The sequence below is a fragment of the Papio anubis genome, chromosome 10, assembly GCF_008728515.1.
Source record: "Papio anubis isolate 15944 chromosome 10, Panubis1.0, whole genome shotgun sequence".
In the NCBI taxonomy this organism is placed as follows: Eukaryota; Metazoa; Chordata; class Mammalia; order Primates; family Cercopithecidae; genus Papio; species Papio anubis.
In genome coordinates this window covers 11,425,011-11,445,471 of record NC_044985.1, presented here as the reverse complement: position 1 = coordinate 11,445,471, position 20,461 = coordinate 11,425,011, and the positions used below count along the sequence as shown (strand labels likewise).

Here is a 20,461-nt window from a genome sequence, read left to right as displayed (position 1 = left end):
CCCAGGGTGCTCAGGGGAAGCAAGAGCCACTGGTAGCTTGTGCTTGCTCTGCTAGGGACAAATGATGCATTCCTGAGGCACTAGAGCTTGTCCCCCGACCTCTCTCCACAGCCCACCAGCCCAGAAGGTTACCGCCCACCCTACAGTCCTCTTCTCTTGAGTCCTGCCACCGCACCTCTTCAAGACCACCCAAGAAATGAGCTAGCACATCCCAGAAGAAATGGGGTCAGTCCCTTCTCTCCCAAATGCTTCCTGCCCCTTTTGCCTCCTAGTAGCCTGTCCCCAAAGGATAGTGGGAGCCCACCTCACCAGCCATTCTCTTTGCAGGCACCCCAGGACTAAGGAGAGAGAAGGGCAGCAAAGCGATGGGGGGTCGTTGGCCCAAAAGGAAGCTAGGAACAAGGGAGATAAGGGAGACCTGGGCCTCCCAGGTGAGGAGCGTATTGGGGTGTTGGTGCTTTGCCAGGAGCCTGAGGGAGCAGGCCTTCCTGTCCCATTGGGTCTATCCAGTGCGAGCAGGGCAGTGCTCTGTCTATGGGAACCTCTGGAGCACCACATGTGGTCTCTTCTTCCCGGGTGAGCAAAGAGATGCAACGTGAGAGGGAGAACAATGTCATTCCAGGCATGACTATGGCAAGTCGGGGCACAGGCAGTGCTACGAGCTCAGAGAGGAAGCCGAGGGAATGAGGAGGGTGGGCCTGCACTGGGCCTTGGGAAGCAGGGCAGACTGACTGGCGGCAAGGGCAAGAGGGTTGATTCCAGGAGGGAGACCCCAGGCAGCCAGAATCCCCCACTGACTGAGGGTGCTATCTCTAGAACAGTGTTCCTCAAGCCACAGGCCAATATGATAAGAGCTGTTTGGTGCTTGCTTAAAATGCAGGGAGGGCTCGAGGGTCTGTTTCAAATGCTCTGGACGGTTCAGACCTTGAAGGTCTGGGCACCAAACTCGGAGAAACACTGGCTTAGAGGCTGAACGGCCCAGGCATGCCACGCTCTCCACCTCTCAGCCTCCTGCAGCCATCGGGGAGGCTCTGCAGTGAATGACAGAGAGTGAGGATTGTGCGGCCAGGTGGGCTTGGTTCCCATCCCTCCTCTGCACCTGGTCTTATGCCAGGGCTTTAATGTTCTCATTTTAGAAAATAATGGTAATTAAATTAAAATAGTAATTAAATTAGACATATTTTACAAGACAGTAATAAGGGTTAGAGACCATGCTTTCAAACTGTCTGCCACATGATAGGCATTAAATATCTGATAACTAGTAATAGGCATCAAATACATGACAGCTAGTAATAGTAATAGTAGTAGTAGTAGCGGTAGTAGTAGTAGTAGCAGTAGTAGTAGTTATCCCGTAAGGTAGAAAGGGAAGGACTTCAGTTTCAAGATCAGACAGACCTGGGTTCTGATATGGCTCACTAACTGTGTGACCTTGGGCAAATGACTTAACCTCTCTTAGCCTCAATTTACTCACCTAGAAAAGGGGACTAATAATAATACAAACCTTTAATGAGGATGAATTACTGCAGGAATATAGGACATATGAGATGTGTACCACTGTACCTGGCACATGGGAATTCCTTACAAAAAACTGGGAAGGCTGGCCCTCAAGATGACAGCCCTTAGCAGGGATGTGTCAGCCATCCTCAAATATTCAAAGGGCATTTGTGGGAAAGAAAATGGTCTTGCCCAGGGTGGTGCCCAGCAGAAGAATAAGGACCAAGGGACCAATGGACTAAGGTTTCAGGAGGACCAACTGTGCTAAGGCCAGAGAGGAAGAATGATTCAGAACCTGGGGTTGACCCCTGATGAACTGGGTGGGCACTGGTCTTAGCGGGAAACTGACTGCTGGGATCAGAGGAGGGGCTGCAGAATTCTCCTAGGCTGGGCTGATGGGGGATACTGGCACAGGAAGATGGTTGGGCAGTTGACCTCTGAGGATCCTTCCAAAGCTGGAACAACATAGTTCTCTCTATAGATGGGAAAGGGAAACCCATACTTTCTCAAAGTGGTCCCGCCAGCCCCAGAGAAGGGGCCACAGCTAGGTCTTTGCCCACTGAGTCTGAGTTATGCTGCTTCCCAATCACCCTGTCACAAAGGCAAGCATAGAATCCACACCAAGACTCAGGCAAACGCTATGTTCGGTGAAGAGAAAGGCAGCAGTTTGAGTTCTTCAAAACTCAGGACTCCAGCCCACTCCTCCTCTTGCCAAATTTCATTTCCCAAGATCATGAGATCTCTCTTACCCATGGCTTGCTCAATCCACTGCCAGTAGCTGGGCTGTGCAAACCAAGGGAGACCTGACCCCAATGGTGCTGAGATTTTACCTATTCTCTTCCTGCTAGTAGACAGATAAGCCACCAACTTGAAGTCCCAGGGGACAAGCTTATTTTCCTCACCATACTACCGCTGCAGTTGGAAAGTTTTGAAGTCAGAGGCAGCTGTGCTGCCTTGGCTAGAGCCAGAGTGTGGTCTTCTGACTGATGTGGTCCTCTGACTGCCCTCTTTCCAAAGCCATCCCCTTCGCTGGGGAGTGGAAGTTATAGCAATGCAGATGCAGGCCCAGACCGTTCTGAAGAAACCTCATGTGGCCCAGCGATGCTGTAACTTGATGGTCCTGGCCCACAGCAAAAATCAGGAAACAGTTCTCAGTGTACCTAACAGGTGCGTTGGCCCGTCTCGGAGTGGACTCCTGAATGGCCAAGAACAGCCTTCTCTGCTTTTTGCCCCTCCAGCTGTTATAGGACGGCTCAGCCACAACCAAGTTCCTTAGGATTGCTTTGTCTTCCTCAAGGAGCAGCCACCCTTCAAGCATTCAGCCATCTTAAGGGGTCTGATTCATGAGCCTCACAACTCATGAACTCACAGCACTCAATGCCAAGACCCAGGTCTCTCCCTTCTTCCTCACCTCTTCAGAGCTCTCTGCCCCCTTTTCTAAGTCACTGGAGAGAAGGTTGGTGTCATGCCTGAGTCCTCCCCAGCTTCAGAATTATCAAAATCATAGAATGGAGCAATAAATGCCTTTTAACAAAATTGCCTCCCAATAAGCCTTTTAGAAAGCCTAAAAGGTTGTGTTGAAGTGAGATGTTCCTCTTTAGACCTTTGCCCCACTCTCCCCAACCCCAGGGGAGTGGAGGTGAGCAAGGACACCCAGCTGATGGTGGGACTTCGGCAGCCTACCAGTAGTATCCTGCATTGAGTGGCTGGCAAGGTCCAGGCAGTCCACCCCTAAACCAAAGAAGTCGCAGAGCCCTACCCCAGTGAGGAGCCTCTGTCAATTGATATGCACCAGGCACCAGCAAGAGAGGAGGGAGCGACAGAGGACTCAGAAGGGGACAGGCTAGGATGAGCTCTGAATTCTGATGATAAGTGGAAAATTTGAAATCTTGGGTACCAGGAAAGCCCATGTCTGAAGTGCTGGCAGGAATATGAGCTGTTGCAATGTTTTTCTGTCTGTTGACGCCTCAAAGTTGCTATTCTTAGCATTTGGGATCTGCTTTTTGGAATACTCAGGTTTCAATTTTTGAAATGAAGTCAAATAATTGCCAAAATGCAGACACGAAAATGAGCCAGACAGTGCTGGTTGAGCCTGGGCTATTGTCCCTCCCAAGGGGACCAGGGTTTTCTGTTGACTGTCAGCCATACCAGGTCACCTCACCAAATTTTCATGAGTTTCTTTCTTGTCTCTGGGGCAGAGTGGTCCGCTCCTTGAGGGCAGCGGTCATATCTTCCACTCGTGGGCACCAAGTAGGAGCCCAAGGAGTTTAGGATTTAGGATTTCAGTGGAATGGGAAGTGTCAGAGGAGGACATGGTGGCCTGATTGGCGTTCCTCCCACACCTGACTGAGACTTTTTGGTTTTTCAGGAAGCAAAGGGGACAAGGGCATGAAAGGAGATGCAGGGGTCATGGGGCCTCCTGGAGCCCAGGGGAGTAAAGGTGACTCAGGGAGGCCAGGCCCACCAGGTAAGAGAGCGCATGGTCACATCCATTGATCTCTAGGTATTTCTCTTTTTTTTCTGGCTGGTTGAGCCAAAGGGAAAAAAAATTCCTAAAAGTTCTTTTTCATCTTAGGTTTGGCTGGTTTTCCTGGAGCTAAAGGAGATCCAGGTAAGAACTACAGGAATCTTGGCGTCATCCCAGCTACCACTGTCCCTGGCAGAGTGAAGCTGGGGACCTGGCTCCACCATCTCTTGCTTCATTGTAGTGTTCACCCAGAGCACCTGGGGTTTCTTTAAAACCTGGCCCTGACTAACAGGAACAGAGCAGCCAGCGGGAGGCAGGCCTCACTGATGTTTCTTTCTAGACTTCACCCCATTTTGCCACCCATGGCATGAAGTTAGACAGTCACACCAGAGCTCCTAGTAAGTCCATAAGTCCCAAACCCTGCAGATGGAAAAGATTAGTAAGTTGCTGAGAATCATTTTCCTACTACTAAGAGGGCTAGCTCATGGCTTCTAAAGAGAGGTGTTAAATCTGCCAAGAGGACTTTAAGGTGTTAAGAGGTACATGTCTCACTGCTGAGAACAGAAGCACCAGGGGTTGGGGTAGCCGGGCCCTCTGCCAACCACCACAGCCTGGCAGTCACTACTTTCCTTTCAGGACAACCTGGACTGCAGGGTGTTCCAGGCCCTCCTGGTGCAGTGGGACAGCCAGGTGCCAAGGGCGAGCCTGGCAGTGCTGGCTCCCGTGGGCTAACAGGTGAGATCCTGGGTCCCGTGGCGAGCACAGAGAGTGATGTGTGAAAACCTGCCTAGTCCAGCCCTTATGCCCTCTGTGGTGTCTGTTGTCCAGGACTTCCAGGGAGCCCCGGGAGTCCAGGAGCCGCGGGCCTGAAAGGAAGCAAAGGGGACACAGGTAACAGAGGGTGCGGTGGGTGAGTAGGTGGGCTTGCTGGGTGGCAGGATGGATAGGGAGAAAAACCGCCTCCTGTTAGGCCCACGGAGGAGGCAGAGGATCTTCTGCGCCTTGGCCTCTGAGGTTCCCGGTTATGGAGGGCAGTTGCCCCTGCCAGGACCACTTAAGCCCAACGGCCTAGGGCTGTTCTTTCTCTTCTCATGGCTCATGAAAGGCCTTGAATGCCATGACCAAACCTCCTGCATCAGGGAGGAGAGCAAAGCACCTTGCTCATACCATCTCCCTGGTCTGCCTCCCAGCTGTATGTTTCTGCTCTCTCCTGCTGACCCTTCATTGGGACCCCCAGGAGGGGGTCCAGGAGTCTGGATTCAGGCTGGAGGATCCAGAAAACTCTTCTTCCACATTTTCCTAAGGGAGCAGCCTGGGAGCACTGACCCACACTAGCCAAACTCACAAAGACGAGTTTATACCATAATGCCAACCCAATCTAGGTTATATACCATCATGTCCATTTAGTCTAGGTCGTAAACCATTGTACCAATATAGTCTATTTTATAAGCCAGTTTAGTCCAGTCGCAGTGTGCTCACTTGGTCTAGAAAGTCCAGACTACTATCACAATGCATAAGACCAATTCCTGCCTTTCTGCCCTCAGACATGCAGGGTATTGCAGTGAACAGAGAGACTGTTGCCTGATGGTGTGGCCACACTCTGATTGGGTATTTCTATGGAGAACTGTTGCATACATTGGAAAGCCAGGAGCAGGCGGGAGGGGCTATGGGGAAGGCAGGGTTATGATGTAGAGCTGCATGTCTGCCAAGGACATCTGTAGACAGTCTGCCTCCACCCCTGTCCTCTGCCCGAGAAGAAGGTCATGCTTATGGATGCCCTCACCCCCCATGCTGTGCTAGAGACCCACACTGGGACCTGGTCCTCCACGGTTCTAATCGATTGATTGATTCATTCATCACCACCTCCCGGCAAACCTTGGACCCTGGGTCTGAACTTTTGGGTTTTTTTGAAAGCTGTCAGGAGCCATGGCAAGGGCAGCTTTTACACCCTCTCCGTCCTTGTAATCTGTCCAGCCCCTCAGCAGTTGTGTTTTTTATGGATGGTGTGTCGGTATGGGAGGATCCCTGCTACCTGATCCCATGTGGATGCCACCTGAAGGCCACCAGCAAGGTCTCACCATGGGAAAGGTTCCATCTGGGTATGGTCGTCAGACGTTCCTGGCGTGTTCACTGTCCATTCTGATCTTATAATTCCATCTTCACTGGTCCCCAGTCTCAGAATCCGTCTGACTATGAGTCCTGATGCTCTCTTGCCCCCGAACCTTCTGTGTGGTTTCATGGAGATGATTGCTTTAATCTCTCGGTTGTAAATGGTAGCCACCCTCTGTCCCCGCCCCGACTGCTAGACTAATGTTTCTTGACTAACCAAGAGTATTGGAGGTAAAACATGATTTTGCCCACAGGAGCACTGTGCTCAGTCTCCGAGCCCCAAGCCTGGGTCTCCCACAGTCTGAGAGTAGGGAATCCTGCCCCGCCCTTTGCATCTTGGGAGGATTTGCAGAACAAAAGCAGTCCTACTAATGAGCATCTTCTTGACACCAGTGGGACAAGCACTCTCCGTAGCGCAACTTTACAGTCAAACAGCCATTAAGAGACACAGCCAGGTTCAAATCTAAGCTCATACAAGACAAAGCTTGGGGTCTTATTAGTACAGTCTATCATGAGGTCTTCCTCCCCAGCCCCACCATCAAGGTGTGCTGATGAGTGACACCTCCTTCCTTCATCCCAGTTCAGAAAGGATCGGAGCAGAAGGTAGCAGCTTGTTCCATTCCTGGGAGGAAACATGAAGCTCTCAGGCCCTATCACAGTTCTTAGTTATGTACCCAGGACCCCACACCCATTTTAGCAAAAGACTTTTGGCCCATAGCTTGGGGATTGTTTTAATTTCATCACCATTGAGACCTTGTATATCTGTTGAGCACTCTTATGGAGTTCTCCAATAATTAGGCCTAGTAGTGAATACCAGCCAGCAAATTCTAGGGGTTACCCCTGGCTGACCAAGTAAACATGAGGAATTGCATTTCAAGTTGGGGGCTTGTGATAATTACCATTTATCTAAAACTGTGCAGGTTGCCCACCCAAGTCCAAATGTTTGCCTTGACTAAGTAGCTGACAGTCCACATGTACATCGCAGAGGGGAATTCCAATAGGAATCTGACTAATCTGGCTGGGTCTGTAGATCATCCTGGAGTCATAGGCTAATAAACTTCTGGAGAGATTACATTTGACAACTTCCGAAGTGGGAGAAGGAGGGGCACGCGGAGAGTGGAAGCCCGATCTCCCCATCATGGAGGACAGTGTATACTTGTCAATGTCCGGATGTCGGTATTCCCCAAACTAAAGCCACTGCAGTGCTTGGCCAGTTTTGATATATCAAGCCAGGTTTCCAAACTGACATATTTCCCATTTTGTAAATAAAATCATTAATCTCTCAAGAGAATATCTAGCCACTTTAAATGAAAACAGAAAAATTACTGTGTGTTGACTTGACCTAGGTGACAGCTAGGTTTCATGACTGTGCATTAATTATTTTTAAAAGATGAGTGGTCTGTTCATTGTTATCAGTGCTTCTGGGCCAGGCACTGTGCCTGGGTCTTGACCCCTATGATCACACTGAACTTACCATTCTCCTCTACAACCGAGGAAGCAAAGGCTCAGAGAGAGTAAACCCTTTGCTCACAGTATCACAGGGAGCATGAACTGAATTCAGAATTGAATCCCAAAGTCTGATTCCAGAGTTGTGCTTTTCCAGATTTGGTTTTATGGAAGAATGTAGAGTGTATGATTTGAGAGAAATCAGTTACCTTCACCCTGTCCCCACCCCAGCCACACCTTCCACTCCTCCATAAATGGGTAAATCCTGGCTTGGTCACCAAGCCTTTCTACCTCCCCCACAGCCACTGACCATACTCTACCCTATTCAGGTGAAATGCTTCCTCTTGTTTGCCCCTCTTGAGAGAGAGGAGCCAGCTCATATTAAATAAGACAAAGGGGAAATTCCTTCCATTCTGGTGGGAAGAAAACCTCCACATTTTATCAAGCAAGGCATGCAGAACCTTCTCTCAGGGTCACTTTTTTTACCTGCTAGAAACAGACCCTGTCCAGTCTCCATCACTTAGTATTTCTAACATTTTCACTTTCAACGATTGCAGAAGAATAATCCAATTTTAGCTCTGCATGTCTTAGCTATTTTGATATAATATTTGTTTAGAAATAAGAAAGGACTCTATTTCAGCTTGTAATCATGACATTTCTCTTTTTACTGTTTCTACCTCATGAAATAACATTAGAAGCAGCCAAAACATTTAAAGTCCAAAACATCAATCTGATTGGAAATTCTTTATCTCAATGGCCTTTATGTCTAAACTATAACAGTGTGAATTTTCCATGCCCTTTTATTTTCCTCTTCGGGCAAAACTGAAGTGCAAATAACACAAAATCCATTTTCTCATCTGTATTTGAAGATGTTTCTCATCTGCATTTGAAGGTATAATTTCTCAGTTAATTCCATTCCTCATATCTAAGTACTGAGATAGTCCAACAATTTATTAAATTCTACTAAGTCAAATCACTAAATTGTCATTTATAAAACTCTTCCTCATTTTTCTCTAACTTTCTTAGAGAGCTCTGCAGAAGTCTACACATACCCCAATTTTGAGTCCCTTATCCTTCATCTCACTTCTTACCACAAGGCCAATTTGTCAGTTATTCACTCAATCCTAAATTTGCCAGGTAGCACCTAGCCTCCAAGTTGGTATGGTATTTAGGAAGGTTTCCCTAGCCTGGGCAAGACAGCAATGGCCCCCTCTCTACAAAATACAAAAAAATTAGCTGGGCATGGTGGCATGTACCTGTAGTCTCAGTTACTCAGGAGGCTGAAGGAGGAGGAGGAGGAGGATCACTTGAGCCAAAGAATTTGAGACTGCAACGAGCTATAATCGCACCACTGCACTCCAGCCTGAGCAACAGAGTGAGACCCTGTCAGAAAAAGAAAGGAGAGGAAAGAAAGAAAGAAAGAAAGAAAGAAAGAAAGAAAGAAAGAAAGAAAGAAAGAAAGAAAGAAAGAAGGGAGGGAGGGAGGGAGGGAGGAAGTTATTTTAATGTATTGGAAATTTCTCCATTTCACTCAGAATCAGGAGACCTGAGCCTCAACTTGAACTTACCCCTGACTGCTGGGTGACCACAGGCTCAGCTACTTGACTTTGCTGATCCTGTTTCCTTTTCTGTGGCATGCAAGCAGTGTAGAAAACACCAGGTCCCTGACGGTTTCACAGCACTCTAGGTTTGAAATAGGCAGCTTCCTTGGGAGCAAGAACAGTTGAAGACTTTAGTCAGAACACCAGCTCAACACTAAACAACTGGAAGGCATGTGTTCTCTAACATAACACATGTTTCTTGGGGGAAAATTTTTTCTGTAAAACTACTTTGCAAGTAAATATTTGGAGCCCTCTCAGCTTGATAAGCTTGTGATACTCGGGGAAAGCCAGCTTACTTATGGTTAAGAAGAAAAATCCAGCATTTATTTGCTCTCCAGTGTAGTTTTACAACAAGCAGCTCTGGAACCTATTTTTTGGCCATTTCTCCCTCCACTCTGCAGGAGCTGATATCAGGATGCTGCCTTGATTTATAGTGAAGTAATTACTAGTTCCTCCATCAATTAGTCCACCACTCAGCCAGTGTTCTCTTAGAGTCCAGTGAGGCTTGGAGAAAAATCACACAAACCTCAATGCTAATTTCCAATACCCATTAAACACATATCAGAAGACATTTCACCAAGGTCCAACCTCTGCCATATGAACTGTGGGTCTGGGAGGGTTCAGATGCCAGAGGGGCTGTAAGTTCCTGTAGAGACAAGGAAGGCTGCTCATAGGAGGTGGGCTGTGAGCTGATTCCTCAAGAATGAGTGAGAGTTGTTTAGGGCAGTGCTACTCAAACTGTGGTCCTGAGACTTGCAGCATTAGCATCACCTGGGAACCTGTTAGTAATGTGGATTCTTGGATTCCCACTCCAGCCCCACTGGATCAGTGACTCTGGGTGGGCCCTAGCAAGTTGTTTACCAACAAGATGCACCCAGATGATTCTGATGTATACTCTAGTTTGACTACTCCTCTTTTAGGGGGAAAAATGGTTGCAGGAAGGCTGGAGGTGTCTTGGGAACCAAGTGCATAGACCAAGTGAAACTCTGGAGAGGAGTGAGCCTAGTACTAGTGGAACAAAGGTGCCTTCAGGGAACAGTGGGAGGCTGGGCCTGGGTGACAGCCCCGACTTCCCCATTCATTCCTATGTGACCCTGGATAACTCACCTAGCATCTCTGAGGGTGTACTTTCTCCTCTGTAAAGGAGGGAAATCACACTGCTTTGGAGGGTGGCAGAAAGATCAAACAAGGCAATGTATGTAAAGCCCCTGGCACAGTGCCTGGCACAATGCAGGCAGCAGAAAAGGCTGAGTCCCCTGGAGGTGAGGAGCTAGGAAGGGAGAGTATGGGAAGCAAAGAGGGAGGGTCAGGCTTGGGGCCACGAACCTGGTGAACAGGGGCTTTCCTATGATTCCTGTCTTTAGAGGGCGTTTACTGTTCAGTGCTTTAGAGGACAGTTGGAGGGGTGCATCTCTTTGGGTGGTCACAATAAAGGGAGGTCACCGTGTTTTGAGGCCACTTCTGCTTACCTGCATGTGAACAGTGTATGTCAAGACTGGTAGGGGGAAAGATCACATTCTATATGTCTATGATGGTGATGAAGTAGGAAACAGTCCACATCCAGACTCTCGGCCCCTTCTATCTGCATCCCAGAGGGTGCCATGTTGCAGAAATCTCTACCTTAAGAGCATGTCTCTAGAGACAGGGTTCAGGGACCCCAAGACACTGTGATGTAGACTGTTTCCTACTTCATCACCATCATAGACATATAGAATGTGATCTTTCTCCTAACCCATCTTGACATATGCCGTTCAGATGCAGGTAAGCAGAAGGGAAACATCTGTCGCTTCTCCTGGACAATCTCAGCTCAGCCCTTCAGGTCAATAGAAGACATTTGCTGGGTGCTAGCTGTGCAGCAATCCTGGTGCTCATGTGTGGACTCAACCTCAGTACCTGAGGTGCTCCCCCACCTGGAGGGGGCACAGGGTCCTGTGACATCATTTATTTAGCACTGGCCAGGCACCAGGCTCAGCACTTGACACACACAATTTCATTTCAGCCTCACAACTGCCTCAGGAGGCAACAAGGAGACTCAGAGAAGGAGACTGAGGCTCAGAGCAGGGACACCTGGTTCAAGGTCACAAAGTCAGTATAAGACAGAAGTGGACTCAAGCCCAGGCTGTCAGACTGTGGAACCACTTTGCTTTAATACCTTGGGAGAAAGGATATCATGTCTTGGGTGAGAGAGGGAAGGCTTCACAGGTGGTGACATCTGATATCATCTTTGCAGAGTTTACAAGCTAAATGTGAGTTCCCCAGGTGAACCAAGGGGTGAGGCATTCTATTCAGAGGGACAGGTGTGTACACAAATGGCCCGGTGTAAGCTAGGGCCTGTCTGCCAGGGGCTGACCTCTAAGCACCTCCAGCTCTTACAAAAACCTATCCCAGCCTCAGTTCTGTCCCTTTCCCTAACATGAGGAACAGAAGTACATGCCCTCTCAGAATCTTCTGGTGCTTCCTGCTTCTCTTGTTGCCTTGGCTCTCCCGCCCTCCTCCCCAGGCAGCGCCAAGCCTAGGGGTGGGATCTGAAATGCCCCTGGATTTCAGGGGCATTCACAACTGCTCTTGCTCATTATTCCAAGAAGGGGCCCTGAAGAGTCTTGCCAGCCCCTTGCCTCTCCCTCCACTAACCAACACACTGCAGGTGCTTGGAAAATCCAGGGACTGAAGTGAGAGGTGGGGCAGGGCAGGCAGAAACTTCCCCAAGGCAACTGCAAGGAGGTCGACTGAGCTCCGTGCTTGGCCAGGGGCACAGATACTTATGACTCACTGTTGGTGTTCCCCTTGTTACCCTCTAGTAACTTTTATTGATAGTCAATAATGAGCTTGCATTTTCCCAAGTTTGTGTAACTGCTTTGAGGAGTCCTATTTCTCTGAAATAAAATAAATATTGGCACTTAGAATCAAGAGGACATGATCTTGCTAAATGAACAAATTATTATCTCACAGTGACCCAGCAGGGCGCTGGGGACAGTGGGTCTTCCATGAAACTTTACTGAAAAAAAAGGATGAATGGACAGAAAGAAGGAAGAATGGGGCAACTTTAACATTAACTACAATAGGATAATCACCAATGATTGTGGTTATTATTTTTCCATTTTCTGGACATTAGACCCTTTAGCCACGTGAATCTTTAGCCACTGGGGGCCGCAATGAAATAAACCAACAAATACTTGTAGAGCATCTATTAGGGGAGAGGACCCCCAAAGCTCCTGGTGGCCACTGAGCCCCCTCCACAGTCTTTTGGCAATAACTTTATTTTGGCAATTACTTTATTTACCAGATATCTCCCAATTCTCTTCCAATATAAATGCAACAGCAGGGAATGGGATTGGATTTAGATGCCAGGTCAGGTTACTGGTGGGCAGGGAAGGCCAGCGGTGCATCTGAGGTCTGTCTAATCCAGGCTTTCATCCAGTACCTTGCTGTTTCACCCCCAATACACCTGTTCTCATTCATCTGCAGACTGTCTCTTTTTATGATCTGCTGAAGAAGCTTTAAACAATCGTGGAGAACCAATGTGTCTTTCCATCTGCATTAATCAGACAAAAGGTAGAGGTTGTCTAAGATTAAAAATGTCTAATATCTAAGTTTTATTATCTCCTCCCCCCCTTTTTTTGTTTTGATCTTAGGACTTCAAGGACAGCAAGGAAGAAAAGGAGAACCAGGAGTTCCAGGTAAAGGGCTGACTGCATTTTCATCCCTCAGAGTGATGACGGGGAAGGCCTGCCCACTCAGAGGGCAGGTCTTGTTGACTTTGAACGCACAGCTGTGACCTTCTTCCAAAGTGGAGGTTAAGACTCCAGGGCTCGGCCGGGCACGGTGGCTCAAGCCTGTAATCCCAGCACTTTGGGAGGCCGAGACGGGCGGATCACGAGGTCAGCAGATCGAGACCATCCTGGCTAACACGGTGAAACCCCGTCTCTACTAAAAAATACAAAAAAATAGCCGGGCGAGGTGGCGGGCGCCTGTAGTCCCAGCTACACGGGAGGCTGAGGCCGGAGAATGGCGTAAACCCGGGAGGCGGAGCTTGCAGTGAGCTGAGATCAGGCCACTGCACTCCAGCCTGGGCGACAGAGCCAGACGCCGTCTCAAAAAAAAAAAAAAAAAAAAAGACTCCAGGGCTCTGTCACTCAAGTCTCAGATTTCTCCACTGCAAAACCTGGGAATAACAGGAACTCAGCATCCTGAGGGGTGTAGCATGTGGGGCAGGGGCTGAGGATGGCAAAGGGGGAAAATGTCAGGAGAGCTAGGGGTGCAGGCGGAGGCTCCAGGCTGTACAGCCGCCATGGAGATGTGCCCCTTCTGCTCCATCCACGGCTGCTGCTTCCCCACCTCAGCTGTGGCCCACTTGCCTCTTCTTCTTGGCCCCCAAGCCTCTCCTGTCTGCCTCCCGCTGCCTGTCGCTGGGCTTTCTTATTCTTCTCCTCACCTCCAGAGCCTGTGCTTCAGTTGGGTCCTGAGCCGGCATCAGCTGCAGGGTGTTTCTAGGCCTCTCGACAGCCCTGCCCCTGTGAGTGCAAAAGTGAAATTTTTCAGACACGTTTCTTGAGCAACTTTTCTTCCTCCTCAGCTAGATATTCTATTACCATTTTGTGTTGTGTTTTGTTTTGTTTTTTCAGTTTTTTTAGAGACAAAGTCTCTGTGTCACCCAGGCCCGAGTGCAGTGGTGCCAGGATAGCTCACTGCAGCCTTGGCCTCCCCACCTCAAGTCATCCTCCCACCTTGGCCTCCCAAAGCATGGGATTACAGGAGTAAGCCACTGTACCCGGCCTCTGTTACTATTTCAATTCACTAAAGGAGACATCGAGGCTTAGAAACATTCTAGCAACTTCTCCCAGCGTGGCTAGAACTTCCACGTAACTATGTAATTCCAGAAGGACCAACAATCTGTGGAATACCACCAGCTATTTTAGCCTGCCTGTTCTCCACAGCATTTACCTAAGAGTTGAGAGACCAGTGCAGCCCCCATATGGACCAAAGACAGGCTGAACGTTCAGATAGCCCAGCCATGGGGGCGGTCTGGCAGTTAAGAATAACTCTTTTGTTAAACAGCAAGGCCCTTGGGTCTCTCTTGGAAAGGCAAAGCAGGGTACCTGACCAGGGCACTGTCTCTCCTTCCAGGCCCTGCAGGTGTGAAGGGACAACAGGGGAGCCCGGGGCTGGCAGGCTCCAAGGGAGCCCCTGGACAAGCTGGCCAGAAGGGAGACCAGGGAGTGAAAGGTAAGGCCTCTGTATCTGATTCCTTGGTTCTTAGGACTATGCTTTACAGCCAGTTCTGTACCTGAAAACAGGAAACGCCCTGTTTTAAGAGTTTTGGGGGTTTTCAGAACCCAGGAGGGTAGAGGTTTATTTCTTTAATTGGCAAGTCTTGCCTGGGGGTTGTCCTAGGCGTGGAGCACACAGCAGTGGATTAGGCACAGCTCTAGAATCCGAGGCAGGGATATGAATGTGCACTTGAGCCATGCCCCATGACCCAACACCCCTAGACGGTTTGCATGAAGGAGATGAGCCCATCCCACTCCATATCCCTGACCAGACCAAGCGTCCCTCACCAATCTAACTTCAACCCCTCTTGCTATAGCTCAGGCCCGTTTCTTCCTGCTTAATCATTGACACCCACAGGACGTCCTGTACCCACAATGCCAGGCCACAGGCGAGACCCAGGGAGAGTCTGACCACCCCCACCCCTCCACCTGCTCCCCACTCCTGCAAATGCAGGCAAAGGCATCCTGCCTGGATTTCTTTCAAACCGTGTGGGTTTTCTCCTCATGACAGGATCTTCTGGGGAGAGAGGAGTAAAGGGAGAAAAAGGTGAAACAGGTAATCACTATTTATATTCTCTTTAATGTGTGCTTTAAAGTCAATTCTGTACCTGAAAATTGTGTGTGTTGGGGGAAAAGACGGTTCTCAAATAAATTTCTCATTTTGGGGAAGAGTTGAGGGTCTAGTCCTGTGAATGAGCGTGCCCACGGCACACAGCAGCAGTTAGCAGTTTCCCTCCCCAGCCACTCTCACTTCCTTCCTTCTCTCCCTTCCTTCCCCCTTTCGCCTTCTTCCTTTCCTTTTCTCTCTCCCTCCCTTCCTCCCCTTTTCCTTCTTTCTTTCCTCTCCCTCCCTCCTTCCTTTCCCTCTCTCCCTCCTTCTCTCCCTCCATTCTTTCCTTCCTTCCTTCTCTTTTATCAATTTTTCTTTTTTTTGTCTCCACAACACGTGACAAGACCTGGTGTATGCAATTTGCAAACCAGCCACAGGGGCACCTGCCCCCCTGGCCTTGTGCCCGCAGGCCCCAGGTGCACGGAGGCTGCATGCCAGGTTGGGTGGGTGCTGTAAAGTGGGATCTTCCAGGCTCTGGTGACAGTCAAGCAGGGGTATTTCTTTTCCTTAACTGTAGAACTCCAAAATGAAAAGAAAGAGCCCACACTTACCCAAAGCGCCAAGGGGCCTTCCTCACCTCTCCCACGTGTGTTTCTTCACCCAGGTGAAAACGCAGTGTCCGTCAGGATTGTTGGCAGTGGTAACCGAGGCCGGGCTGAAGTTTACTACGGTGGTATCTGGGGGACCATTTGCGATGATGAATGGCACAATTCTGACGCCACTGTCTTCTGCCGCATGCTGGGTTACTCCAGAGGAAGGGCCCTGTACAAAGTGGGAGCTGGTAAGTGAGTCACCAGCCAAGGGCCTCTTCCTCAGAGGTGTGGATGTGGCTTTCTCTCGCTGGTGGGGTGTTGGCGAGTGACTCAGTGTGGTTTGCCTTAAAAGAAAAGAATTGGTCCAAGCAACCAGAAATCTCTGCAGCACAGGGCTCCAGGTATGCGTCCTTCCAGCTTGGCCACCCCAGCAGAAAGATGACCTGTCTTCTCCAGCGCTGACAGTGAAGGCTGGCCTTGCTTCAGTCAATGTCCATCCAGCCCTGGAGTCAGAATGCCACATGGCTGAGGGTGTTTGCCGGAGATGGCTCTCCAAAGGACAGATGAGTTGCTGGAACTAGAAGAACAGAGAGAAGATTCAGGGCAGGCAAACACAGACGTTCACTCCAGCTATCTGCAAACTAGCATCCTGGATTGACCAGCAGTCTTGGCTGTGATCATGTTTAAAGAGAAGATGGGAAGGGAAGAGGAAACAAATCAGAGCAGGGACTTACTAAAATTTGGGGAAAATGTCTTCAGATGCTAGAGACTCAGCCTATGTCTTTCAGCCAAAAGTTCAAACCTTGAGCAAAGGAGTTAAGTCCCCAGGCAGAGCCCTTTTCTCTGGCCATAGAAGCTGCCCCAGCAGGACATGAGGCCTGTTTCCCCGCTTGCTCCCAACCCCAAGTGCTCCCTGTCCTTACTCCAACCCAAAGCAAATGCTAGCTTTAGAGCAGGGCGATGGCATGATTACAGAGGCATGTGAGAAAGGTGGACACAGTAGGAGTGAATTAGCAGGGAGGAGACTAAACATTAGGATACCCCCAACCCCCCAGGAAGATATTTCAAATAGTGTGGGGTTTAAGTATTAAATATTTGCATGAGACTTTCGTCAAAGGGTAGAGAATAGAATGGAGGCAGAGTCATTGTAAAAAAAAAAAAAAAGGTAGGCTAAGCCAGCCATCAGCACATTGGGCCAGAATGGGCCAGAATGACTGTGAGAAAATTCGGCAGTCTATCCCGGATGGAATCTCCCAGGCACACATGTGGCTGCTTTGCTATGACTCTAATCCTACCCTTTTTGCTTTCTCTCTCTCTCTCTCTCTCTCTCTCTCGCTTTCTCTCTATCAAGGCACTGGGCAGATCTGGCTGGATAATGTTCAGTGTCGGGGCACGGAGAGTACCCTGTGGAACTGCAGCAAGAATAACTGGGGCTCTCACGACTGCAGCCACGAGGAGGACGCAGGCGTGGAGTGCAGCATCTGACCGGGAAACCCTTTCACTGCTCTGCTCCTGAGTGTCCTCGGGCTCACACACGGGAAGGCAGAAGATCTCTGAGGAGTTCCCTAGGGACAACTGAGCAGCCTCCGGAGAGGGGCCGTTAATAAAGCTCAACATCATTGACTGTGGCTGAGTGTCAGTGTGTTCATACCTCTCATCCCCATTGATGTGCCCACTCCATGCACCACAACATTTCATTGAATTCTCTCATGTCCATAGCCAGGGGAAGGAGAGGGTGGAAGTGGTGACACAGAAGGTGAAGGTCACTTATGGTCAACCTTAGTCTTGACCATCTCTTCAGTCATTCAGACATAACATCTCTCATGGTGAGCTCTCTCTCCCCTTTTTTGTCCTCCCCTGACCGTGACCTGGTAACATTCCAGCACACACATGAACTCTCTTCATGCCCTGTGCTCTGTGCTCCACCCTGACTCCACCTGCCCCCGGGTCCTTGCTCTCTCTCAGCTCCCTGCCTGCTGGGCTAAGCCCATTCTCCATGTTGCAAACCACATAGTAAGCTTGAAATCAGTCTTAGAGTCTCACTGAACTTCCCTTCCATACACAAGTGGGATTTACAGAATGGAAATAGTTATCTGGAGTGAGAGTAATCAAAAAGGTTTTCTGAAAAAGCACAATTTGAACTGGACCTTAAAGGGTGGGGAGGATGTGACCCCTTCTTGGCATACAGTGACTCTGTCATTCTAGGACCTGTAGGTATAAAGGACTTTGTTTTCCTGAGCCTATCCTGTGTCCCTTCTTGTGGCAACAACTGACTAACCATCTACTGAAAGAACACAGAACGCTAGGTGTCAGGTTTTGACTGAGGTCCGAGGGGAGTCAGTGGGCAAGTGGCAGGTAGCTGGAAGAACAACTCGATGAATCGTAAGGAGTTTTGATATGGTTTTATTCTCTCTCTCTGGACACAAGCCAGCTGTGGGCATGAGTGAGCCATGGGCACAAGAAAGCCATGAGTGCAAGCCATATGTACAGCGTCAGCAAGGTAGTTATACCTTTTACAGACAACAGTGGCTCTGAGCCTCACATGAGCATGTGTGAGTGGTTACATAATGTGCCTCACGTGGCATGGTTACATAATGTTTGGCGTGTGCGCCTGCACTCCAAACCCACTGAGTCACGCTGCGCCGGCTGGCTGCCTCGGCCTATTCCTGACTAAAGTGCAGCCATTTCCCTTACACTAGGGTATCACATAATATAAATAATATTATTCTCATTTTATAAATGAGCAAACTCAACCTCAGAGTGGTGAAGCAATGTGGTATGCTGGCTGTGCTTTGCCCAGCTTATATTCATGGCACTAACAATGTGACTGCAGCTCCTTTCCCAAGAAGCAAGGTCTGCTTCCCACACCTTGACTCTGGGCTGGTCTCAAAGACTTGCTTTGGCTAACAGAAAGTGGCAAAAGTGCTGGGAAGCAGTTCCAAGCCTGGGCCTCAAGGGACCTTGCACTGGCTTGCTCTCTCTTGGAATCCAAGCTGTGTTATGAAAACAAGACTGGCTAGCCCATTAGCGGGGGAGTGAGCAGGTGGAGGGGGCCCAGTTGCCCCAGCTGAGACCATTGTTCACCAGCTGGCTCACAGCTAACCACGGCTGCATTAGTAAGCCCAGCTGAGTTGGTCAAGTTCAGTCCACAGCGGAAGAACTACCTGCCCAACCAACCCACAAACTCTTGAGAAATCACAAATGGCTGTGGCTTACCACCACTAGGTTTGTGGGTGGCTTGTTATGCAGCAACTGATAAAAATTAGTTTACAGAGGACACACAGCTAGGAAGGGCAAGGCTGGGATTCAAACTCAGGTCTGTCTGACACCAATAAGATTGAGAGAAAGGAGGGTTGCTGCTGCTGGCATCTCTGCCAGGTGACTCCACCCATAAGCTCTCAGGCTGTGCTAAGCTGAAGAGATTTCTCTTTCAGATCCACAGGGGCTACCGCATGCACATGACTGCCATGTGTCAGGACACTGGTTTTGTAGTTGGTGAACAACTGGGTAAAATCAGCACTACGACGTCATCTGGGGCCGCTGAATGTGAAGCATGGTCTCCACATGACTCTGTGACGGGAGACTTGGCTGCACTGTCCACTTGAAATGTGTCTTTCCTCCTATGCTCCTTTCCTGGCTGAGGCCTGCAGCTCTCTGCAGACTGGCTGGGCAGGACAGAGATGGTGGGCCTCTCAAAAAGAAACCCTGTGCACAAGCCCTCCTGCCACTCCCTCGCCTAGCAGGGCAACCCACAGGGCAGATCATAGTGGTGTGGCTGAGAACAAAAGTTCTGGACTCCGATGGCCCAGATTAGGGTCCTGGTGCTGCTGTACAACAGCTCTGTCATCTGCACAAGAACGGCATCAAGCCTCTCCAGGCCCAGTTTCCTTCCCTGTAAAATAAATAGTAACAGTTTCTTCCTCATAGAGTTCTTGTGAGGATTCATTGAAATCACAACCAAAAAGACAGCACACAGTAGGCACTCAGCCTTTGTTGTAGTCATCCTTTAAGACCCTTCCCAGCTCACCCCTCCCCAACATTGGCCCCACTGAGCCCTCTGCACAAGGTGGATAGATCTTCTCAGACCCTCCCATCAGCACCAGGCTTGGGAGGTCTAGGATGGTGAGTCTGTGGCTCCTCCAGAAGCTGACAGAGATGGAGTGAGGAGTGCAAGAGACGTATTGGGGGTAGTGTCTGTGAAAGGGAAAAAGTGGAGGGAGTGGGATGAACAGGAGAGCCTCAGACTGTGATGCAGACATGCCCTGACTTGGCTACATTGACAAGGAGATGCAGAGCAAAGATGGCCTCTCAGAGGGGTCCTGGGTGGGCAGGAGTAACAGACCCTAGTGCCCTGCCCTGCCCTGCCCTGCTCGGTCCCTGGCCTGGGGCTGCCCCAAATGCACAGCCTTGCCTGGGGAGTGGAAGGGAGTCCTGAAGGTGCCACCACGGGGCTGGAGGCTCCCATGCTCTCTGTGGCCCGAAGGCACGTTCTCTCCAGAGGCCAGAGATTCCAAAGCACTGGAGAGATTCAGAGAATCCCCGGCCGCTAGATGGTTTGCTGACAAGAGAATAGGATTTGAGATCAGATTCAGATCCCAGCACTAGTGACCAGCTGTGTGGCTTTGGGAATGCCACAAAGCCTCTCCGAGTTTCTGTCTCTCGTCTGTAAGGTGGGAATAATGCTAATGAAAATACTGCCATCTGGAGTGACTGCTGTGCTCTTGGTACATACTGGGGACTGAATAACCATAGCTTGATTAGAATCGCTTCTGACACCAAGCCTCATTCTTACCACGTCTCCACCCAGCACACCTTCCCTTCTTCCTTCCATCACTCCAGAATTCTCCCCGCCCTATAAGGCCCAGTTCAAATTGTGCCTCCTTTAGAAAACCTGTTTGATTGCTCTCACTTCAGAGAAATATTTCCTTTCTCTT

General features: G+C 49.5%; 1 protein-coding gene across 1 annotated transcript in view; it reads left to right on the top strand.

The window, feature by feature from the left end:
• Window positions 1-17,155, top strand: part of MARCO (macrophage receptor with collagenous structure) — a 59,861-nt gene extending 42,706 nt beyond the window's left edge. Inside the window, exons 8-17 of the mRNA XM_031651152.1 lie at window positions 328-431; window positions 3,863-3,961; window positions 4,070-4,105; window positions 4,598-4,696; window positions 4,790-4,852; window positions 12,750-12,794; window positions 14,242-14,340; window positions 14,896-14,940; window positions 15,599-15,775; window positions 16,879-17,155. Of these exons, the coding sequence (XP_031507012.1) occupies window positions 328-431; window positions 3,863-3,961; window positions 4,070-4,105; window positions 4,598-4,696; window positions 4,790-4,852; window positions 12,750-12,794; window positions 14,242-14,340; window positions 14,896-14,940; window positions 15,599-15,775; window positions 16,879-17,012 (901 nt within the window). The 3' untranslated portion in view covers window positions 17,013-17,155. The remainder of the gene's footprint in view (window positions 1-327; window positions 432-3,862; window positions 3,962-4,069; window positions 4,106-4,597; window positions 4,697-4,789; window positions 4,853-12,749; window positions 12,795-14,241; window positions 14,341-14,895; window positions 14,941-15,598; window positions 15,776-16,878) is intronic.
• The last annotated feature ends 3,306 nt before the right edge of the window (window positions 17,156-20,461 follow it).